The sequence below is a fragment of the Medicago sativa genome, chromosome 8 (assembly GCF_051527215.1).
Source record: "Medicago sativa cultivar Bolivia chromosome 8, Bolivia_mono, whole genome shotgun sequence".
Lineage (NCBI taxonomy): Eukaryota > Viridiplantae > Streptophyta > Magnoliopsida > Fabales > Fabaceae > Medicago > Medicago sativa.
Window position 1 is genome coordinate 61716162 of NC_140756.1, and position 20659 is coordinate 61736820.

The window sequence follows — 20659 nt, forward strand, 5'->3', positions numbered from 1 at the left end:
AAGCAGTAACAAATGGCAAGGCAAAATTTGAAATTCAAATTTTTAGGGTTAAAGTGATTAGCAATTAGCAATTAATGACATGCATTTAGAGGGAAAAAATTAGGTTAAGTGATTAGCTAGACCTAATAAGCTTTAAGAGTAAGTGATTAATATGTAATACGTCATTACTTAGTTTTTGGATTAAATATAACTTAATTTATTAACTTTTACCATAAAAAAGTGATTTCTTTTTCACTATTATTTTGTTGCTAAAAGAAATATATAAAAAAAATTAACAGCAGGGGCTACACTTTCTATATATGGTGAACCAATGTTTGAATCTAGACTAAGAGAGGTATTGAAATTTAACCTATGGATCGTCTCAAAAGATTAGCTAAAGTATACAAATTAAACTTGTGAAAAATAATGATGTAGGAATCATAATATCAAAATACTAAAATGATTTTTAATATTGGGTTAAATATGGTTTTGTTTCATATAAATATTTTGACCTTTTATTTAGTCCCCTTAAAAACAATTGACTTTTAGTCCTTCAAAAGTTTTCTGTCTACAATTTTGATCCCTGTTTTTAAGTAAGTTCATGTGTACCCTTCTGATTTTATATTGAATTTTTGCATAAATATTTAGAATATTATAATAATCTCTCCATAAAAATTGATTTTTTTTCAACAAAACATGAAATAAACATGACATTTTAAGCGCCAAGAACATAGAAATTCATATTTTATTCATCATTTGTTAAAAAAAAATAAACTTTTGCAATAGAGAATTATATAATGTACTAAACATGGCTGCGAAAAAAAAAACCAAAATTTTGACTAATACACTTGAGTTGACTTAAAATCATGGACTAAAAGTTGTGATAAAAAACTTCGGGAGACTAAAAGTCAAAGAAAAACTTTAGGAGTCTAAAATAAAAAGTTAAAATATTTATAAACATCAAAAACATATTTACCCCTTTAATATTTAGAGAAAGCAAAGATCAAATTTTCAAACTCCATTTAATCTCAGGATTATCCATATGTTTTCCATACGTCTTTATCCATATTGTAGTCTTATAGGAGCCCCTTGAGTCAATAATCAAGAAAATATACTGTAGTCATAAATTTATTGACAATTTGTAAAATTTTACAAGTTTACTCTTTAGAAGAGATAATTAGTCAGTGTTTATATTAGAGTATTTTGTTACATATTGTAGATAACGATGTAACACGGTTAGGGTATGTTTGTAAAGAATTAATTATAACACTTAAAAATTTGAGAGAGATCTTATAAAAATCAACAAAGGAAATTCTCTGGAGGGTCTTATATATAGGCACGAAGGTATTATGTTAAATTTTATTGGTTAAAATATCATTGGTGAATATCAAATGTAGCAGTATGGTTAAATATAATTTTAATTGGATTAAAATACCATATTATTAGATTTAGTTCGTAAAAATATTTTTGTTGATATTTTGCATTCAATTTGGTTGATAAATTGAGAGCTAAACATGAATGGTTTTATTTAGAGACTAATTTCACCATAATTTTTAATAAGAAAATACTAACAAATGTGTTTAAAGTAGTAATACATATAGGAGGATTTATACGCTCATTTGTTAAGGCGAATTGGTCATTTCTCTGTATTCATATCCCTATTTGAAAATATTTCAAATTGTTAGTATAAAGTTGAATGCTAAACATAGACTTAAATATGATAATGATCCCTACAATTATTAAGAGTTTTGATTCAACTTCCTATAAAAATAAGAGTAAATCATCCTCCCCTCTCATGAGATCAGATGCTTAAATTACATTACTCTTCCCTCTTATGTCAAAGTATACATTCCCCTCCCCTTTTAAGCAAAACATATTGGAAAAAATTACACTCCCCCCCCCCCCCCCCCCCACGTTAAAATCTACACTTATAATACACACGGAACGGTAAAAAAGGGTGCGAATCCATTTTATTATAATAAAAATTCAAATCATATTTTTCTCTATTTTTGATATACAATATCATTAAGATATAGTTTCAAAAATTATTATAAAATGTGATACAATACAAAATAAATTAATAAAACTAATGACATAATGTGTAATAAAAAATGTATATTATATTCTAAATCATTTTGTTAATGATAAAATAATCAAATTGTTATTATTATTGACATTTAAATTAAAAATAAAATGAATTATTTTTTTTAATAGCAAATCAAAATTTGTAGATATAATTAAAATATTTATTTATGTATTATTTTGAAGGATGTAAAAATGGATTAAAATGAATTACATAAATAATTCTTAAGGGAGAGAATTATAATCCAAACATCTCTTAATTAGGGGAGAAGAGTATAATTTATTTTAGGTTTTTACTTTCAAAAAAGGGAAGTGTATATTATAACATGAGGGTAGGGGAGGGGAGGAAAGTAAAATTTAAGCTTCACTTGGGGGAGGGGAGAGTAATTTACTCTAAAAATAATTGTTTAATTTTTTTTTTCTTCTAGGTAACCTAGTGGCTAGAGATCACCCTTTTTTCAAGATGAATAATTGGGGTATCCAAGGTTCGAACCCCGACCCCTGCATATAACAATGCATGTCCCTGGCAACTCAGCTATGCTCACGGAGACATAATTGTTTAATTTTAGTCTTTTCAAATATATCCCTTTTGGTCTTTTATTTTATTTTACTACCTACAAATTTTATACATATTAAAATAAGATGTTATATTCACTAACGAGATTTTAAATTGCTTTTCATTTATGGAGAAGGATAGACTCACTTTGAAGAATTGTTTTTGTCATTTTTCCTGCTTTTTCCACTACTTAACCATGTCATTTAAAATAATTGTTCATACAAGATTTATTTTTTCTATCACTTTTTAAGATAGTTTAGCGATGCAGTTTTTGTAACTTCTCAAACTACTTCAAGTATTGACGAGTGTCCCTACTAATCAATAACAGTTTGTTCAGCCTAGTTTATCCTCACACGCTTTTTGAGTAGCTCCCAAAGGATCATTCATCCCAAAGTTTCTCTAAAACAAACATGCTTAATTATGAAATTCTTATGGTATAGACTATTGAAAAGAAGATGCAATTTTTGGATAAAGGTAATACCAATCAATTATCATAAGTCATCCTTCAACCACATTGTAACGCCCCATGTGACTTTAAGTATTGCCGACTGACCAAACAAATCAACACGGGTCTTTTCAGCATGTTTTGTCCTCACTCACAAGCTTTATAGGAAACTCCCCATAAGGTAATTTCATAATTGCTCAAAGTCGGACATATTTAACTGTGGAATTATAGAATGGGATACCAAAAAGAAGATGCATCTTGTCGGTATAGATAGTATCAATTCTTACAAGACTTCTTTCAATCATGCAGTGTCATACCTACTCGATCTAAGGATCCCTCTCATTTTGATGTAAATTTGGTACGCCTAAGAGGTGTCATGAGCCACTCATTGTAATGTCTTGCGCACTGGAGACCACTTCTTGCTCTTGTCAATCTCGAACATTACATGTCCACCAGCTTCAGTTTGGTTTGTCCCTAAACTATATCGTACTGGGAGAGGTCTGCTCTAATACCACTTGTAACTCCCCAAAGGAATTAAAGTATTATCGATTAACCCTAAAAACCAACGTAAGTTTTTTCAACGTGTTTTGTACTCATTCACATCCACTTTTCAGGGTACTTTTCTAAATGTCACACATCCCAAAATTAATCCAATCAACCAATCATAACTATAAAGCTTTTATTAAAAGGGCTAACGAAAGAAGATGCATTTTGTTGGTATATGTAATATTAATTAATTAATTGTTATAACTCTAGTAACCATTCTGATGTGATTTTGATTCATTCATATGTTAATTTTCATAAAAAAACGTCTTAAGAACTGCTCATTAACATGTCTTGTACACCAACGATCACTTCTCACTCTCTTCAGCCTCAATTGTCACGGTTTTTCTAAGGACTTTTCTTAAATAAAAAACGGTGCATTAATGTTAAAAGAAAAAAGTCACAGTGATATAAATTTAAAATATATTAGAAATTATATATCAAATTACTAAAATAATTTTAATGTTTTAGACTCGTTTTAAAGATGCATTTATTCTCCTGATTTTCGGCATGCTTTTCTTGCGTATTAAATCATAGGTTAAAGTTTGACTTTTAAAACAATGTTCATATGAAGCGGATTTGCGGAAGAAAAAAATGAATTCTGGTCCATGAGGTGCTACCTCAGTGGTAATGGGTTGACTTTGTAACCTCAAGAGATAAAGTTTAAATCCTCTTGGAATTAGTTGTAAAATGACCGTCAGTGTCATTTTAATTATTATTAGTTTCACCCTTCCAGTAATTTTATTTTAAATATTAGTTAAAATACGTCAAATATACTCAACTATATGTAATTTAATTAACTACAAACAAGTTTCTGTCAGTGGAAGGTCCGGAAACTTGTTGGTCCCAAACTTCCATGTATACCGATTGGATATGGACGCTCATGCATTCTTTCCAATAGTCATTGTTTTCTCCCACAAAAATTGGAGCTCTATTGTACACCCTCTTAGGCTATTTGTTCGTCTTATCGACTCATCCGGTAGTTAACCGTTAAAGAAGAGATCAAACTCATGATGCCACTTGTTGGTCTATATGAAGAAAAAAAAAAAGGTGCGCTAGAGGGGGTGAATAGCATTTTTCGATTTTCAAGAGTTTGTGAAAGCGTGAACTGAAAACTTATGACTTATCGGATTCGTGCGAGACAATGACAACAATTCTAAGACAATGAGTAATAACTAAGATTTAAAGTTGAATTGGGGGGTTTAAATATTGAATCTTATTAAGAACATCAAATATCAATATTCAAGCAAACAAATTTTAAAACTAAACAATCTCAAACCAAACCTATTTGCAATAAATCACACCAACACTAATAAACACAATGTATATAAATTAATAGTTTGAAGCTAAATTGAAGCTTGATTGTGATAAAATGGAATTGGAAAGAATCTTAATTCAAGTAATTAAGATTAGGTTAAGTGTAGTAAAAGTAATCACAATCAAATCAAATGGTTTCAAACATAAAATTCATATACAATTAGCAATACGAAAATCTAAAAGGATATGGAAGAGAAGAACACCAGAATTTATAGTGGTTCCCCTTTTCGTCCTTGCTTCGGGGTACCTCCACCATTCTTGATAGAAAACGCCTTTATCAAGGACTTCCACTATTGTTGAAAAATGTTTACAAATTGTTGTGATTACAAAAGATTCCCTTGATAACCCTAATCTTCAATCCTAAGCAACCCAAACACCACCAATCTTCAAGAACTCTTTAAATTAAAGATTCTCTAAGTCTTCGAAACTTAAGCTCCCATGGAATTGTTGAAATTCCTTCACCTTGAATTCTTCTTTTCTATGTCTGAAGCTTGGATCCCCTTAAACTTGAGAAGTTAGAAAGACCCCCACAATTCCCGTTGGTGGTGGAAAGAAATCCCTCTTTTCGTTTAGACCCTTGATCCTCAATCAAGTTTCCTGTAAGAAACCAATGTACAATTCTTGTAGCACTCTAGCAATCTATGAATCAAAATCCACAAAAAATCTTAGAAAAAGTGTTTAATCTAAAGAGAAAATGAAGAGAGAAGTTTGGACACTCTAGAATGTTATTTGCAATTGATTTTATGAGTTGGAAGGTGTATAGGTATAGCTACATATAGACATGAGTGACAAGTGCAATTTTGTGGCAAAAACAACTATATGATTCGAATCATGTTAAGTATGATTCGATTCAGACACGTGAAAAAGGAAAATCTAAAGCCGTGAGATTGATACGAATCAAGAATATTTGATACGATTCAAAAAAAATCAGATGAAATTGATACAAATCAAGAATATTTTATATGATTCAAAGGTATAGAAAAAGTGAGTTTTGCCATGAAGTGTGATACGAATCAAGAATATTTGATACGATTCAAAAGTTTTCATATGAAGATTGATACGAATCAAAGAACACTAATACGATTCATTAAGGCAAATCACATGACCAGAGAACTCAAATTATACAAATTAACAGATTGTGATTCGATTCAAGCATGATACGAATCAACAATTTGTGATATGATTCAAAGGTATAGAAAAAGGAGTTTTGCCACATAATGAAACTTGACACATAAGACACTTTGAAGAAACTTGATATTATGGATGGCTAGGTGCTTTAACATATACTATTATGAACATGTAAACACTTAATACCTAGTCTTAATCAAACATCATCAAAACAACTCCAACATCAAGGGATACTTCATTCTGCCCCCTTTTGATTATGTCAACCTAATGTTGATGATGTTAGCACTTAGCTCTCCCTGAAACTTGGCATACAAGCAAAGAGGCAAAAAAGCAAAAATAGCTACATATGCATATGCAAATCATATCATATAAGTGGGCAACACTTAGGCCAACAACTTAGGTTAGTTTTTTTTTTTTTTAAGGAACTTAGGTTAGTTATTTAGTTATATGTAGATCAACATAATTTCTCCCCCTTTGACAACATCAAAAGGAGGTAAATGACTATGTAAACATTTGACAAAGGATAGTTGAAGAGAGTAGGAATATATACAAGTATGCAATCACAATTGAATACAAGTAAGCATGCAATATAAGCGCTTTGGATATGAGAAAGCATGCAACAAGAAACATACATACACATGAAACACATGCCTAAAACTGAAATTAAGGAATGCAACAATTATAACTAAAAGGATTTTACACATATAGAACTTTTGTGATGCATAATAACATAACAGCGCATCCAAAGGTAAGTAAATGCACTTCTAAGAACCAAAACTTATGGTGAAGTGAAATAATCAAACAAGCACGTGGCAATAATCAAATTAATAATTCACATGAAGATAAAACATGGGAATGAGTGGAGAAATAAGACATATACCTCATTTCTCATAATGAGCCAAAATATATTTCGACCTTTTATATAAATTACTCATCGAATACCAAGAACTTACTCCTTTCTTCTCAATGCTTCTAGGATGATGTTCTAGGAGTGGTTGATGGACGAAATTGACAAGTGCCCAAATCGTAACAAGTAATAAAGTAGTAAGTTTATCATTCTCCACATGGATTGTCAATCAACTTACTAATTAGTAAAACTTATCTCAAAGAGTGAAAATAAAATAGATTTGAATAGATTTGTACGGTTAAATTGTCCTGCCCAATGTGAGATTAGGTTTGTGATTCAATTTATTAACGACAATTAGGGAATCCTTGAATCCTCATTCGTCTTTATTGGAATTAACTTAGGAATCAAACAACTATGAGTTGCCTACTCATGATTTACTGAAATCAACGGTTAAAAACTCATACAAAGCTTCTCACAACAACATATATTTCGTACTAACCTAGGTTATGTTGCGGCATTGTCCAAAGAAGAGAGTAGAAACAGTTATATTTCAAACTTGAATTTCATTAACATAATTATGAAATAAGTAACTAGAACAGCTAATGAACGGATAATAATTTTGGGTTGTCAATCCTACTTTTATATACATATCAATTTTCAAGATTACGATGCAGGGATCTCTTTTGAAAAAGCATTAATGAACAAGCATTGACTAATTTAAATCGGGCACAACAAAAGTATAACTTAATAAAAACTTTATTAATAGAATCCAACAAATAAGAAGGGATTTCATCTTGGAACCCTAATCAAAAGGTTTATCGGCCCATGGCAACATACATCATAACAAAACAATATAAAAATATACCTTGGAGAGAACAAGAGGAGGAAGAAATCCTGCCTTGAAACTCTGATATTTGAGCCTTGACTTGAACACTCAGCTTTCTGAATGAGAAATAACTTTGGGGGCTTGTTCTAGTTTACGTGATAAAGATTTGATATATCTTCATGTAAATTAGGACAAGTTTCAAAACATGCAAAATCCATCCAATTTGAACCATACTTGGATGAATTTGCTTTAGGTGGGTCAATGAGAGGAATTACAATTTTTTCATTTACTAGAGATGCATGTTCGTCTTTTTACGATTTGAAAGCTCGACTTCCAATTTTAGAATAATTTTCTTTTGAGCAATTAATTTCTCAAAAGCTTTCATAGCATCACCATGCATGTCTACTACAGCTTGTTGTAATAATTCTCCTTGAATTCTTCTTTTCTATGTCTGAAGCTTGGATCCCCTTGAACTTGAGAAGTTAGAAAGAGCCCCACAATTCCCCTCGATGGTGGAAAGAAATCCCTCTTTTCCGTTAGACCCTTGATCCTCAATCAAATTTCTCAAAAGAAACCAATGTACAATTCCTATAGCACTCTATGACTTAAAATCCACAAAGAAACTTAGAAAAAGTGTTTAATCGGAAGAACAAGTGGAGAGAGAGGTTTGGAGACTCTAGAATGTTATTTGCAATTGATTCTATGAGTTGGAAGATGTATGGGTATAGCTAAATATAGACATGAGTGACAAATGCAATTTTTGTGACAAAAACAACTATACTATTCTAATCATGTTAAGTATGATTCGATTCAGACACGTGAAAAAGGAAAAATCTGAAGTTGTGAGATTGATACGAATCAAGAATATTTGATACGTTTCAGAAGTGTCCAGATGAAGATTGATACGAATCAAGAATATTTGATACAATTTAAAGGTATAGAAAAAATGAGTTTTGGCATGAAGATTGATACGAATCAAGAATATTTGATATGATTCAAAAGTTTTCATATGAAGATTGATATAAATCAAAGTCATTTAGGTAAATCACAAGACCAGAGAACTCAGATGATACGAATCAACAAATTGTTATTTGATTCAAGCATGATAAGAATCGATAATTTATGATGTGATTCAAAGTAAGAATTTAATTGTTGTTTTGTTGTTTGTTTCAGCAGATCTAAGTTTCTAAGTTAGTTCTAAAAAAGGTAATGTTTGAAATAAAATAACTTTGTTAAAGTTAATTTAGAATACAAACTTTTATATATAAAGAAGAATGTTAATATTCCCTTAATACACTATTTTCATCTTTTAAGATAATATTAGCATCTCATTCATTTGAACATTTACGATTTAACTATATTACACTCGCGCAACGCGCGGATCTCATTCTAGTATAATTTAAAATTCACCCTTCCAAATCAAACGTGTATCACTCTTCAATGGAAGACCGAAAATTACTAAAGCTTGGTTCTCTAAAAAGGATCACTGGTCCTAATACCGTCTATCTCCTTTCGTTGGACTCGAGTCACTGCTCAGTAAAAGAGATATTTCCAACAAAGAACTTAGTTACACAGACTTTCCAAGTCTTAGCAGAATTTATCACATACATGAATAAAATTAGAGACGCATAACTCAAGGATGCATGGTCACGAGATACAGTTCAAACCAACAACACAAAACATAGCTCCTCCTTACTTTGTAAGGACTTACGATAGTTCATAAAAAGCAAATTAATTCGTATATTCCAATATAGAAATACATATTGTATAATTAGAGTAACATAAATCACACATCCCCTTAACATTTTTTATATTCGTCTTTCAAGGTCACTTAATCATATAAAAAGGACTCGACGAAAATCTCCAGCATTGCTGCAAATTTTCAGCTTTTTTTCCCTTCTTTTATTTTGATTTTTGTTGCTTCTGCTAGTTTTTATTCTATTTTTGTTGCTAGTTGTAGCTCTTGTTTGTTCAGTCTTGTAGTTCTATTTTTGAACTAATTCATGTTCCAACAATTGACAAATTTTTATGCATTTGATTGATTTCCAGGCTGAGCAAAATTAGTTTTGGTCAAGCATTCATAATAAGTACTATTTCTGTTTCTGGATGGCCAAATGGTAGAAAGTAAGTCACAGTACTAAAATTTCCAACAAATAAACACGGCCATTTTCAGAGAAGCAATTCGTTTTATAGTTTGATGTATTTTATTTTATTTAAGAAGTTAAACAAAACAAAATATAAAGAAAAATATTCCTATCAAAAAAGTAAGAAAAATATAATAATTTCGCTAAAAAAAACAAGAAAACGATCAGAACAATCTACTTTATCTTGTTGTGAACCTGGCATGAGACCCTATCTAAAAAATTCTGATAGAAAATGATTCCCATAATAGGAAACCAATCCAAAATATGAGTTATGAACCTTTCAACGGAGGAAATAAAACAGTTCACCAACTATAATTGCTAACAAGTTTTGTTACATATCATGCAAGAATGTCCACAGACCACTTTTCTAACTATTCCGATCGATCTCCATAAATGGTCCAAGGTATGAATCCTACATTAAATTCATATCAACAAAAATGCCAAAAATTAGCTGGTTTATCAAACAATTCCAAGCCTATAGTGTAAAGGCGTGACATATATTTGCTGGTTTGAAACTAGAACGTATAAACAGACTATGCTTCTGACTGTATTACTTTGCCTGCTTGAAGTGCATCTTGCAGGAAGCCCACAGCGTTATCATAGTTCAAGAAGCCCATAAACCAAAATTCATGATTGTCGACAGAGATCACTTGGATGTACTTTTCAGCAGGATTGGCTGTATTAGATGAAGGATTCACTGCTTTTAGCTCATGCAGTGGAATGACTACCTGCAACCATCACATAATATGCCATATCAAATGAAAATATATCACTTGATGCAATATTATTCTAGATCACACAAATTAAACAATAAAAAAGAGCACTATGTGTGATGCTATTATGAAACATGTTTGTGCAAATGTTGTTACAAAAAAATATATAAATTAAATGATTTATTATAGTCTGGACAAGAAAGAAAAGGATGATGTTGGGTAACTATTTTGCAGATAAGAAACAGCAAAAAGAGAAGATCTTGAGCAAATTAGAAATCCGAAAGCCATGAAATGCAGAACAGAGCAGCCATTGTAGATCTTATTTAGTTTCGCATTTTAACCAACAGATAAAACTGGAGGCATTTTTTTTTTCGTTTTATGTGAAGAGCATCAGAATTCAGTTTAGCTGTAAAATTTAAGCATGGAGGAATGTATTTAAACTTTGCAAGAACATATATCTACAATTGTGAAAAAGTAGATTAAATGACATAGATTAAAAGACCAGAGACCGTGTATCTAAAGTTGTGAAAAAGTAGATTAAAAGACCAGAGAGCAGTAATTGAGTATGCATTACACCAGAAGACAGCAAAGAAATTTTTTGAATGATGTTACAATTGTAACAGCCAATGGTTACAGAAGCTGGGCAAAAATAGGAATAGAGGATCTGGTCGAGGTGTGGATCTAAACTATGAAGACTAGGGAAACCAAACCCATTAAACAAGACATCCTTGGATTAGAAATGTAGACCCTGCCATATGGGACAAGCATTTAAACATTATGGGCTCAAGAGTATCCAAGGAATGTACATTCAATGTAAGGGGACTTGTGAAATAAATTAACAAAGGGAACATCATCGTTTACAGATGTAGCAGGGAATTAATTGATAATTTAAACTGTTGTAAGGAAGGAATGGTTCTGGATGCACTAGGGAATGACTTTAGATCCTCGTGTTTAAATCCAACAAGAGGGGATTATCTTGGTGATCTCACCACTAAATTTCAATGGGTCTCACTTATATATTTGGCATGTTGTAGAACCAATTAAGTTTTAATGGTGAGATCACCAAAATAACTACTCCCTCTGTCCCATAATGAGCGACACATTTGACTCACAAATAAAGAAAAGTGTATAAATGAAGGAGATATTATTATTTTAATAATTATACTTATCAAGTATTAGTGTAATCACTATTACCATAAATGCATAGTGTAATATATTGACTTGGGAGTGAGGAAAGTGGTATTAAATTAATTAGATGATACAATTAGAAAACAAGCAATTCATATTGCATTGAAAATTAAAAGGGTCATTCTTTATCGGGACAATTTTATGTTTACAATTTGAATCACTTGTTGTTGGACGGAAGGAGTACCTCATGTTGGATTCCAACAGTAGAGGATCCAAATCCCTAGTGAAATTATTGATAAGGTAAACTATAGTTAGGAATGCACGGTCCCCAAATTTGAAGGGCAAGGAAGCTTGGGTCAAAGTTAACTAGTTAAGCCAGCTTCAACTGTGTAAGTGCATGCACTCTATGATACCATATTGGTGGTGGTGGGAGTATGCCTGTAGGGACAGATTAGTAGATAAATGATCCCAAACTCATAGAAATGTAAAAAAGGGTCAGAACTCACCCACTGATCTGTTTGGAAAAATTTGGCTTGATTGTAATTCAATCATATAGTTTTTTACTGCTAAATAACAGTAAACATAACTTTGAGAGATAGATCCAATTTCACACAGAAGGCATCAATAGAGGAAATGCAATAAGGAAAAACCACTACAGAAAGTCAGCATAGGTGCAGGCCCTCGCAAATAACTGACAAGTTCAAGAGGTTGGTTGTGTGCAGTACTACATAGCTGGAGCAAAAGAGAAGATAAGGTGCTTTGTCCATGCAGTACAGAAACTGCAAGCACCTTTATTAGTAGAAATGACATATTTGGAAGCTTGAAACAAATTAAACTAGTGTAGAATGTGAAGGTCCTAGCCTACAATGCCATATATTGTATGTAGTGGCTATTGTATCTTAAAAACCGCTAATAGCAACATGAACAGTTAGAGTGGCAAATCAAAAGCAGAAACACCATAGTAGCTGTCACTAGAAATTGCATACAGTGGAGTGCGTTGAGAGACCAGATTGGGAAAGGTTTTCTGTGAGATTAGTTGATGTGAGGATTTGTGGAGGAAAGTAAAGGAACAGACAAAACGAATAGAGGAACCTTGATTTACTGACGTAGCAAATACCAGGACACATGCTCTCGATATCATTAGAGCATAATCCAAGAAATATAGTAAAGGATAGTAAAATGCAGGAGAGAAATCCCTGAAGAATGGTGTATTTCATATTCTATTGAGCTCAATGAGGAGCCCTTAAAGTTGAAGAAGATTTAAAAAAGCCAACTAAATCTAACAGAAGCTGTTAGAACTTATAACCGTTGACAGACTATGACCAACTAAAAGCCAACAGTTACAAAGAGATAGTGGAAAATCCACTTAATCACAGAACAACAATACAGAACTACATGGGTTGTAACCCACAAATGTCCAAAAATCTTCATTTAACCGATTAAGCCTTATCAACTAATTACCGCTAATTAATTCTAGTATTAATTCCCTCAACTAACATATACTTATCAAATTATTACAGCAACTAACACTTTCTACAACTGAACTAGAGGCTGGCCTGCTAAACAATGCAACTATATTTATAACATGTTCTTTTAATCCAGGTTTCCCCCTTAAGGTGGCCACGCTTTTGGAAAATACTGTGACCGGAAGAGTTTAACAGGAATAAATGATTGGAATCGGTAATTAACACCTGATAAAATATGAGTAGTAGATAGCTATTCAGGAAAATCAGTCATCTTTAGGAATTTGAGGTTTGAGGGGATACTTATGTTATGATTGACCATTCATCATATATGAGAAACTGATGAATAGTAGTACTCCTATAATACATGCTTTTAGTTAGTTGTTATAGTGTTTGTTTGTTAGTAAAAGGGTCAGGCTCAAGAGATGAGAGGTCTATAGATAGGAACTAATGCAGAATTAGTAAGCAGTATCTGAGTAACGCATAATTTGTACGGAGAATTTATGCACTTCCAAATCTGCTAGAGTTGTACAAAAAGGAGTTCTCCAATAAAATTCTGTTCCGTCAATCTTTCCCTTAATACCAGTTGGTTGCTATCATCCTCTATATTAGGTGGCATGTTTCACCTTGACCCTAGATCAAATATTTCATGTCTCCACATTAAGCTGATGAACTAGATTATCAGTTCAGGTTTATAGACATCTGCCAAATCAATGAAGATGATGTACATTCTCCAACAGATTCCTGGCAGCACATGACTCTAGCTCAAGCTTGAGTCAGAAACTTGAATATGGCTTGACTAAAATTTGAGTCAATCATTTTCTAGTTAAGCTGAGATGGCATGTTTTAATATTTGGATTTTGGCTTTACTTGTCCTGGTTATACTAAACTAAGTATTTAAAATAACTATTTTCAATTTAAACGTACAAAAAGCATTTAATCCAGTTATTCATCCACTAAGATAGCTGACATCCATGTTCAAATTTTAAAGACTGAAACAGGCTTAAAACCAATATATAATATAGAGCATATTTATGCGTTAATTATCAGAATTATGATTGCATTTACGTTGGTGAATACAGTCCAGCTTAACTGGCATTCTTTTAACTAGCTTTGCATTATAATGAATGAAAGGCAAGAGAATCTGAAAAATAAGTTTCTGCAAATTCTGGAAAACAGCAAAATTAAGGTAACTAGGGTTATTATTTTATAGAGAAGGATAAAAATAGATATTCTCAGTATTATTTAAGAGTAATGCACAAATCAAATGAATTAAAAACCACACTAACTGTCTAATGCTACCCAAAAGGCCAAAACAAAAAAACCTCACATTGATTATGAATACCAGCGGACAATGATAAAGTTACATGCTAAGAATATCAATTATTATGTATTTGGACAATAAAATATAGCCTAGCTGAACTCTTGTATTATTATTATTATTAATGTTATTATTGTTGTTGTAGTAGTAGTTGTTGTTATTATTATTATTATTACTACTACTACTACTACTATTATTATATATCTCCTCCTTTAGAACAATTAAGTCTTTTCGGTCAACTCAATATTTATAGTAGTAATATTGCGATGCATATCAATAAGAAGTAAAGAAGATCAAACTTAATGACATTTCTCATCATTAACAGTTTCATGAGCTGCTGCCTGACTAAATTTAACATAAAACAGCTCAAGTACATATTCAGAAGCCATTCAGATAGACCACGCCAAAATTTTGTTGTGGAAAACAGTGGTTCGTGATATATTACAATGCATTCCCTTTTCTATGATAGCGAACTAAATATGTACCTTATAATAACTCCATTCTGTTTTGTCCTCATTTTTGTAGGAAATAGGACTGTCACTAGAATATGCAATCTTTGCTGTGGATATATACAAAACTCCCATTACTGGACCAGCTGACGTGGATAGATAACATGCAAAAGAGTTTTGAAGCCGTTCTTCTGGAACAGTGTCAAATGTACTCAGGAATATCTTCTCATATCCACCTTCTGCTAGGACCTTTGTTCCCTGCGCAATTCTTCCCATAGCAGCTTCAGCCATGCTAGGGCTTGTTTTCACTTAATTACAACGTAACACAACAAGCACGTTTCAGTTATTTATCATAGAAGATTCAATGCGGATAATGAGAGGGTGGAAACGAAAGAGTATAAGACACAGAAGATAAGTCAATTAGTCAAGTACGTCAATTAGTATAACAGAATGAGCAAAACAATACACTCACTACAACCACCGGTTGTAATGAAGATGTTGACGCAAAGGAAGTGTTCAATTAAGTTATACAACATCAGAAAACAGCATCTAAGATCAATGTACAACAAAGGATCGTTTGATATACTCATTGGAGAATTCTTCAATGTCATTTCTATTAATATACCAAACCAACCCAAAAACTTCAAATAGAAAATCACTAAAATGATCAAGAACATTTGAACCCAAGAAATCATAGACACCGTACAAGCAATAAAGCATGGATGGACCGCGTTATTACTGACAAGTATTTTATCATAAACTTGTTATTCTTCAACTTTCGCCTGCTTGATAACTGAAAACATTACAACAACAACAAACAAAAAATACAAGATAGACCGAAAACGTACAATGCTGCCAAGTATTTCCAGCGAGAGTCTCAGCCTTCTTAGTTGCCTCTCCCACCTTCCTACCCCATCTTCCCAGCACATTACGAACAGTCACCACCGTCTCTGATCACAATCAACAACAAAATCACACACAAAACAACAAATAACTATACTATCAAATTCGTCCCTAACTTTGTAAGACGCTCTAACATAGCTCCCGAGGCCATGAATATTTCAAACTAGTCTCTGACTCGGTCAAAAAATTTACCGTCACCAAATTGACGGTAAATGGTTAAAAATATGAACTTAATTGATAGTAAGCGATTAAATATAAGGATCAATTTGAAATATTCATAATCTCGGCGTTTATTTCAAAACAAAATGCATAAAAAAATTATGAAAAATGACATAACAAAAAAATCATCGAAAAACTAACCCATAACGTTGAACTGAGGAGGAGGTTGAGAGAAAGAAGGAGAAGAATTGAAATACGTATTCGAACGGTGTTCATGAGGAGAAGATGTGAACGTTGATTCCGTAACCAATTCAGGACTCCAATGTACCGATTTCTTCATGCTACCGGGCGATGGTTCCGTGCCTAGCGGTTCCGATCCAGATCCGGATCCGGCTCCCTTTGTTGCGGCGGCGTCTCCGTTCGGGATGGGAGTTTCGGTGTTCGTTTCCGGCTTCGGTTGTTCCATGATGGCGGCGCGTGAAAGCGCGTGTCGTGGTATTGTTTTTCTGTTAGATTTTGAAGGATTTGGGTTATTTTTTTGCGTTAGAATTCGGAAAGAGAATTTTTGGTTGGGAAGAGAAAGGAAAGAGAGGATTGGTTGAATGTGTTGGCTTTTTTTTAGCGCGAAGACGAAGGATGCGTGTTTTTTGTCCAATGGAGTTGAATCTTTCGAAGCTGAGGGTATGTGAGGAAATTTTATAAAATTTAAGGGCATTTTGAATAATTTCATTATTAACGAGTGTTCTCAAAATATTTTTTTTAAGTACTTTAAATTAAATAACTATTTTTATGAAAAGTTAAATATTTTGATTTCAAATATGTGTTAAATATACACATTTTTATAAATAGTTAACACTTACTCTTAAAGAGTGTTCTATGGCACGGTTAACATTTTTCTTATAAAAATTGGAAGAACGGTAACCCTTGGTCTATGTTGATGATAACAAAGTGCAAACATGGTCAAAATTTTGTTGTTATAATGTGTTTAGGTGTATGCATAAAAATGTTCAAGTTGGGCTATATGAACATAATTCAGTTGATAAGGATATTGCATTATGTAAAGGTTGAAGTTCAAACATTAAACTTTTCATTTATTTATCTTAAACGGTGAATTTATACTCACTTATCAACTTAAAAAAAAAATGTCCAAGTCGTGTGAGTGATAAAAAGGAAAAAAAAAACATCAAGACCACCTCACGAGTCGTGACACTAATTCTGAGTCTCCAAGATAGGTCAAAAAAACAAATGATATTGTGAAACATATAATGCATACTTTCGACTGAATGGTGTTCTACTCCCTCCAATGTTTATCATCTTATCGTCGTTGTCTGTTTTAGACAAGCACATCATATATCTGTGTGAGCAAATACTTTAACATTGTGGATTATCTAAGAGTTTGCTCATCTACTCAAGAGAGCTAATAGTGAACCTTTGGCGATAATAAGGACAAACTTTTAATAGGATAAATTTTGAATTACACGAGTCAAAGAAAAGTATGAGGTCATGCTTGTACAAATAGTGGCGAAGATTATGGAGAAGACTACTCTAAGTAACACATCTCCATTGAAGATTATTGCTAAGTTACATAATTGCAAAGCGAGAAAATAAAATTATCATTGTTACAATCTAAAGATTCAACAGAAGTTTTGATAGCCATGGAAAAATGAGATTTTAACTTAGTTGTGTTTACTGAAAAATCATTTTCATTGTATTTCACTTTGTAATCCTCTAGTTAAGAAAAAAGCATTTTTAAACATTATGTTGTTGTGACTTGCCTTGTAGTGATTGTGTTCCTCAAACGAATTGATCCTACTGAGCTAGATCTTTAAGAGGACTAGAGTATAGTCACGTTGCTAGTAGAATACTTGGTGGTGGTTGTTGGTTATTGTGAGTGTTAGTGGAAATTATATAGGTTGAAGAGAATGGACTAGCTATCAGGTTGACGGTGAACCAACCTAGTTACGTTCTAATTAGGGATGGAGCTAGAAAGGGGACCAACAAAGGCCACGATTCCCCCGAACATTTTTGTTTTAATTTTTTGTGAACTTTCGGTGTCAATATATATGTTTTGTGAACTTTATATGATATTGTATATTGACCTTTTTCCGACTCATTATATTGGGTCTTAAACATCTAAGTTTTTAGGCTTAATTGCACTAATCCTTAACTAAAATATTTAACACCGAAAAACAAAGTAGAGTTTTTTCTATAATTTATAGAAGAATCATAATCCTTAACTACAATTTCAGTTTATGATTCCTCATTTCAATTTCGTTTAGAAATATAGACTTAGTGCCTGCAAATTTAAACGGCACTATTAGCCACTACCAACGATTCGCTATTCAGGATTGCATCCTCATACGTTTTCATTTTTGTTGTTTCATATTTTCTTTTTGTGCCCTTCAAAAATCATTTTAGTCTCGTCATTCTCAGACAAAACTCAACGTACTCAACTTTCTTATATCCTTAAAATTTCTTATAATTTTAGATATCTATTAATTTTGAATGTATCTTATAATTTTTTTAAAAAGTTTGCATATATTGTGCATTTGAAATTAATTTTTCTTCACTAAATTATACTTTCATCTCAGTTTCCCCAAAGCTAAATTTCTTGCTCCGTCCTTGCTGACGAATCCAACGTTGAGATCCCTATTATTGCACATATGCAACCAAATGATAATATTGTTAATGTTGAAATTCGACAAGAGACGCACACCTCTTCAGTCCATAATAATCTTCACATTGTTGTTCATGTCCCGCAACATGTCATGCCTCATATTTTGAATTCAACAGTATCTTCCTGAACCTGCTCACGCTAAAACTTAGATTGAAAGGTCTACTGATTTGAGCCCAGAACTGCAGAAAACACATGCTGCTAACACTGATCAGCATGTAATCACTGAGCCACTGCTAGCATGGAAACCGTAGTTACTGACGAGACAATTCCCGATGTCCTTGTTGATGTCCCGCAAGTTACTAAACCTCATATGCTTAAGGATACTCTTATGAATTTTCCTCGGCACAGCTTCCCCGTTTTACAAAACGATCTGGAACTAGAAAAATAACTTTTGGTGATAAAAAATGTTGAGCCTGAATTGCCATTCATGCCTTATCTCATGAAAAGGCAAAAAAATAAACTCAGCCGAGCAGCCTATGAAACCTGATCCAAGGGCGAACCTCCTAACATTTCAAAATGAATTTTCTCTACTAGAATATTCGGCAAATTGATAACTTTGAATCTAGAGTTGCACTGAATATTTTTATTTATCTCACAAGACTCGTTTGTTTTTTATTGTGGATCCTATGATTCCTTTTAATCATGTGTTTGCATGGTATTGGAAGAGTATTAATGTTACTAAGTATGGTGTGAATGTTCGCACCACAATATGTGGGGTCTTTGGGGTAATGATATATGAGCCCCAAAGTCATTTTTGCCTTGGATCAATGTATAGCTTTGGGGTTGTCATTATTTGACTCGTCGTCGACTTTGGGTTGAACTTACTTCCCTTCAGGGTTGTTTTTCGCAAAGGTAATGGACGTGCGGACAAATATGCCGACCATGGCCACTCTATTATTGGAGACATTTGGTGGAATACTTTACCTTCCTTTGTTAGGGAGGATTTTTTTAGGGATCATTTTGGTTTGCTGAATTTTTTCGTTTTCCTTGGCTTCTTTGTTTCTTTCCGTTTTTTTGTCCTTTTGAGGGTTTTTGTTTGGCCCCTCTCTTGTATATATTTGACCTCTTTTCAATATATATATATATATATATATATATATATATATATATATATATATTATGGATTAAGCAGTAGAGGATTTGGGTTTCTTAGAGGTGTCAACCTAGTTAGAATGTATGCATTACCCCTTATGATTTTTCTCAGTCTTAGCTTATCGATTGAAAAAAAAGTAAACATTTTATCATCCTTTTCAAAACAAATTATTTTCCCATTTCTTGAGGAAAAAACCATCTTATACATTTTTAACTATGAACAATTTTACGATCGCTCATATATTTTTATTTACTAAGTATTATTTATTTATTAACCCAAGAATAGTTTCGTTAAATTTTAATATGAAAAGAGTTTTATCAATTATAAAGGATTTTAAAATGTCATTGATATTTTTTATTTATATATAAGAATTTTAAATTTAACTAAAATAAATAAATACATTAACTAAACTTATTATGGTTCAAGTCCTTATTAATTATATATTTTAAATAAAAAGTCTTTTCTAGTGTGTTAACTTGTATTTGTCAATAGTTTTAATATATGAATGAATATATGTCCTCTCGTTCACAGGAAAAAAAATGATGTCTTATCATACGTATTATTTGTGCCGCCGAATTTGCTATTATCCACACCTTTTTTGTTCTTTTGGGAATTTTTCCCCTGTGTGTCACTAAAGGCTATAAAATAAAATAATAAAATATTTGTATAAAAGTATAATGAACTCTAATAACCATCAATAATTTTATTTTAGATCCATAGTAAGGTCAAGTGAACAATTAAGTGAGCTATATGGACATTTTATTTGAGATCCCTACTAAGGTCAAGTGAACAATTAAGTGAGTTATATGGACATGACATATTGATGTACTTAAGAGACATTAAATAATTATAATAATATTAGGTAGAATTTCTTGGGATTCTTTGA

The 20659-nt window shown here is 32.1% G+C and overlaps 1 protein-coding gene across 1 annotated transcript; it reads right to left on the reverse strand.

The window, feature by feature from the left end:
* Positions 1-10153: 10153 nt before the first annotated feature.
* GEM (GRAM domain family protein) lies at positions 10154-16675 on the reverse strand. The gene is made up of 5 exons (XM_085733374.1): positions 16205-16675; positions 15790-15891; positions 14978-15249; positions 10422-10595; positions 10154-10279 (listed from the first exon to the last, which is right to left on the reverse strand). The coding sequence occupies exons 1-5, from the start codon at positions 16467-16469 to the stop codon at positions 10235-10237; spliced, it is 858 nt and encodes a 285-aa protein (XP_085589500.1). The 5' UTR covers positions 16470-16675; the 3' UTR covers positions 10154-10234.
* Between the last annotated feature and the right edge of the window lie 3984 nt (positions 16676-20659).